Genomic DNA, 2,144 nt, shown 5'->3' with positions numbered 1-2,144 from the left:
CAATGTACATTATCCCTAGTACTTCTCATTGTTTCTACCAATTTCTAGCAAAGAAATCATTGGAGTGGATGTTCTATGTTAAGAAAAGTATTATTACGGTGGAGTGTTTTATTTACCTGGTCAACTTTGATGAAAATATACCCATTTGAAGAACCAATTATGAAATATTAATGAATCTACTTTAGCTCATAAATCTTAAGATGAATAGAAAATACAAAGTGACATTACACAATAAGACAATTATAGTTAATATGCATAATCTTAAAGGATACATATTCATACATATTGTATACAATTTGTATATATTTGCACATATATTTGTGCAAAAAATATATATATATATCCCCCAAAACAATACTACCAATTTATGACAAAAAGAAATAAGAGTGTCTGGAAAAGTCCTCCCCCCCCCCCCCCCACCTACCCTATGCTTTTAAAGCCTGCAGTTGGCTCTTGGTCCACATTCTTCAGGTAATCCATTCCTTATTTGCTTAGATTTCTTATCAGTTGGAATGCAAAGAACAGACATCGGTTGATTTCTCCTCGAATAATCGTCCAGGCACAGTTGCTGTGCTCCTGGTTTTCCAGGTAATTATGGATCCTTTGGAAGTACCTTTTAATCGGTAATCTAGGGTTGTCACTTCTCAGGATGCCACTGTTCTGCTCTGCTTCCAGGCTTATCAGCACTTCTAGGTATTCCAGCTGTTGATGAAGTTCAGTGAGGAAATTCTCCATGTGTCTTTCCTCCCAACCCTCCAGAGAAATATTTGCCCTGAAGAGGTTGAAGATCTGCTGAAGCATCTCATGAAGAATGGCCAGTGCTTGTCCTTTCTGGTACTGGTGACGATTCACAGACTGCTGGGGAAGCAGAAAGTTTTTCCTGTGTGCTAGACACTGCTGAATGGATGATTTTTGCAATCTATTCAAGAGTTTTAAACTCTCTCTGTTTACTCTTTGTTGGAAGAAAGCCAGTTTCAATTCTAGGGAGAAGATAGTAGAAGAAGCCAACAGCACCAACACAATTTCAAAGAAATGCTTGTTAATCATACTGAAGGTCAAATATTCCAAGTATCTCTGTACAGGATTAGTAAAGCCCCAACTTTAGTAAATAGTTTGCCTTTCACGCATCTCAGATTGATCTGGAAGGTGTTGTCCTTTGTTGGTTTTGTTTTCTAATGCTGTCATTACTCCAAGATTACATATTCGGTTTTCTGGTTCCCTTTCACTGTGTTTATGGGACATTTCTTCCACTTTCCCCATTGTGTTGGCTGTTTGACAAAGTAACCAAAAGAATTTGTTTCTTTTTTTTTTTAAGAACTTGTTTCATTGTATGTGTTCCTTGACATAATTACAGACTAGTCATCCAATATGATTTTCTATTACTCTCATTATTACCTACAAAGTTTCACTCAACACAATACGCTTTCTATATATTTGGTCGAGCTTATTAAAGTTCTTTTTTGAGAATATTTTTTTAAAGGAATACTCTTTCATGAGTAATGTTTATCAGAGGTTTAGCAGCACCTCTAGGGCACTCGGGAAAAAATTACAATCTATACGGACTACTAAATTTAAAACTGCAAGTAGGACTTTAAATTTACACTAATGTTTGAGAGGGAGAGAGAGAGAGAGAGAGGTAAGAGCAGGATGAGGGGCAAGGGAGAAGCAGGCATCCCACTGGGCAGGGAGCTGATGCAGGCCTTGATCCCAGGATCCAGGGATCATGACCTGAGCTGAAGGCAGACACTTAACCAAGCGAGCCATCCAGGTGCCCGTCAATTACATTTTAAAAGGATTTTTTAAATGAGGAAATATTTCTGGTTTTGTTCATTCCTTTTGGTAGCTCTAACTCTCTATTTGGTATCACTTTTCTTGAGAAACTATTCTTCTTGAATAACTTCAATAATTCTTGTATCTCAGGTCTGCTGGCAATGAATTCTCTTGGTTTTTGTTTGTCTGAAAAAATCCTTTGTCTTCAGCTGGGAAATATGGTATTGCTGAGAACAGAATTCCAACTGGAGATCGTTCTTCTTTCAATACTGTCAAGATGTTTTCCCCGTCTTTTGGCTTGCATGGTTTCCGAAGAGAAGACTTCTGTCATCTTAATTTTATTTCTCTGTGCATCATATGTCTTCCTTTTCCCC

General features: G+C 37.5%; 1 protein-coding gene across 1 annotated transcript; it reads right to left on the bottom strand.

The window, feature by feature from the left end:
• Window positions 1-471: 471 nt before the first annotated feature.
• On the bottom strand, window positions 472-1,047 carry IFNE (interferon epsilon). Its single transcript, XM_055302778.1, has one exon. It carries the CDS (start codon window positions 1,045-1,047, stop codon window positions 484-486), a length of 564 nt encoding a protein of 187 aa, XP_055158753.1. The 3' UTR covers window positions 472-483.
• Window positions 1,048-2,144: the final 1,097 nt, after the last annotated feature.

The sequence above is a fragment of the Nyctereutes procyonoides genome, unplaced genomic scaffold, assembly GCF_905146905.1.
Source record: "Nyctereutes procyonoides isolate TBG_1078 unplaced genomic scaffold, NYPRO_anot_genome, whole genome shotgun sequence".
In the NCBI taxonomy this organism is placed as follows: Eukaryota; Metazoa; Chordata; class Mammalia; order Carnivora; family Canidae; genus Nyctereutes; species Nyctereutes procyonoides.
This window is presented reverse-complemented; position numbering and strand designations above follow the sequence as displayed.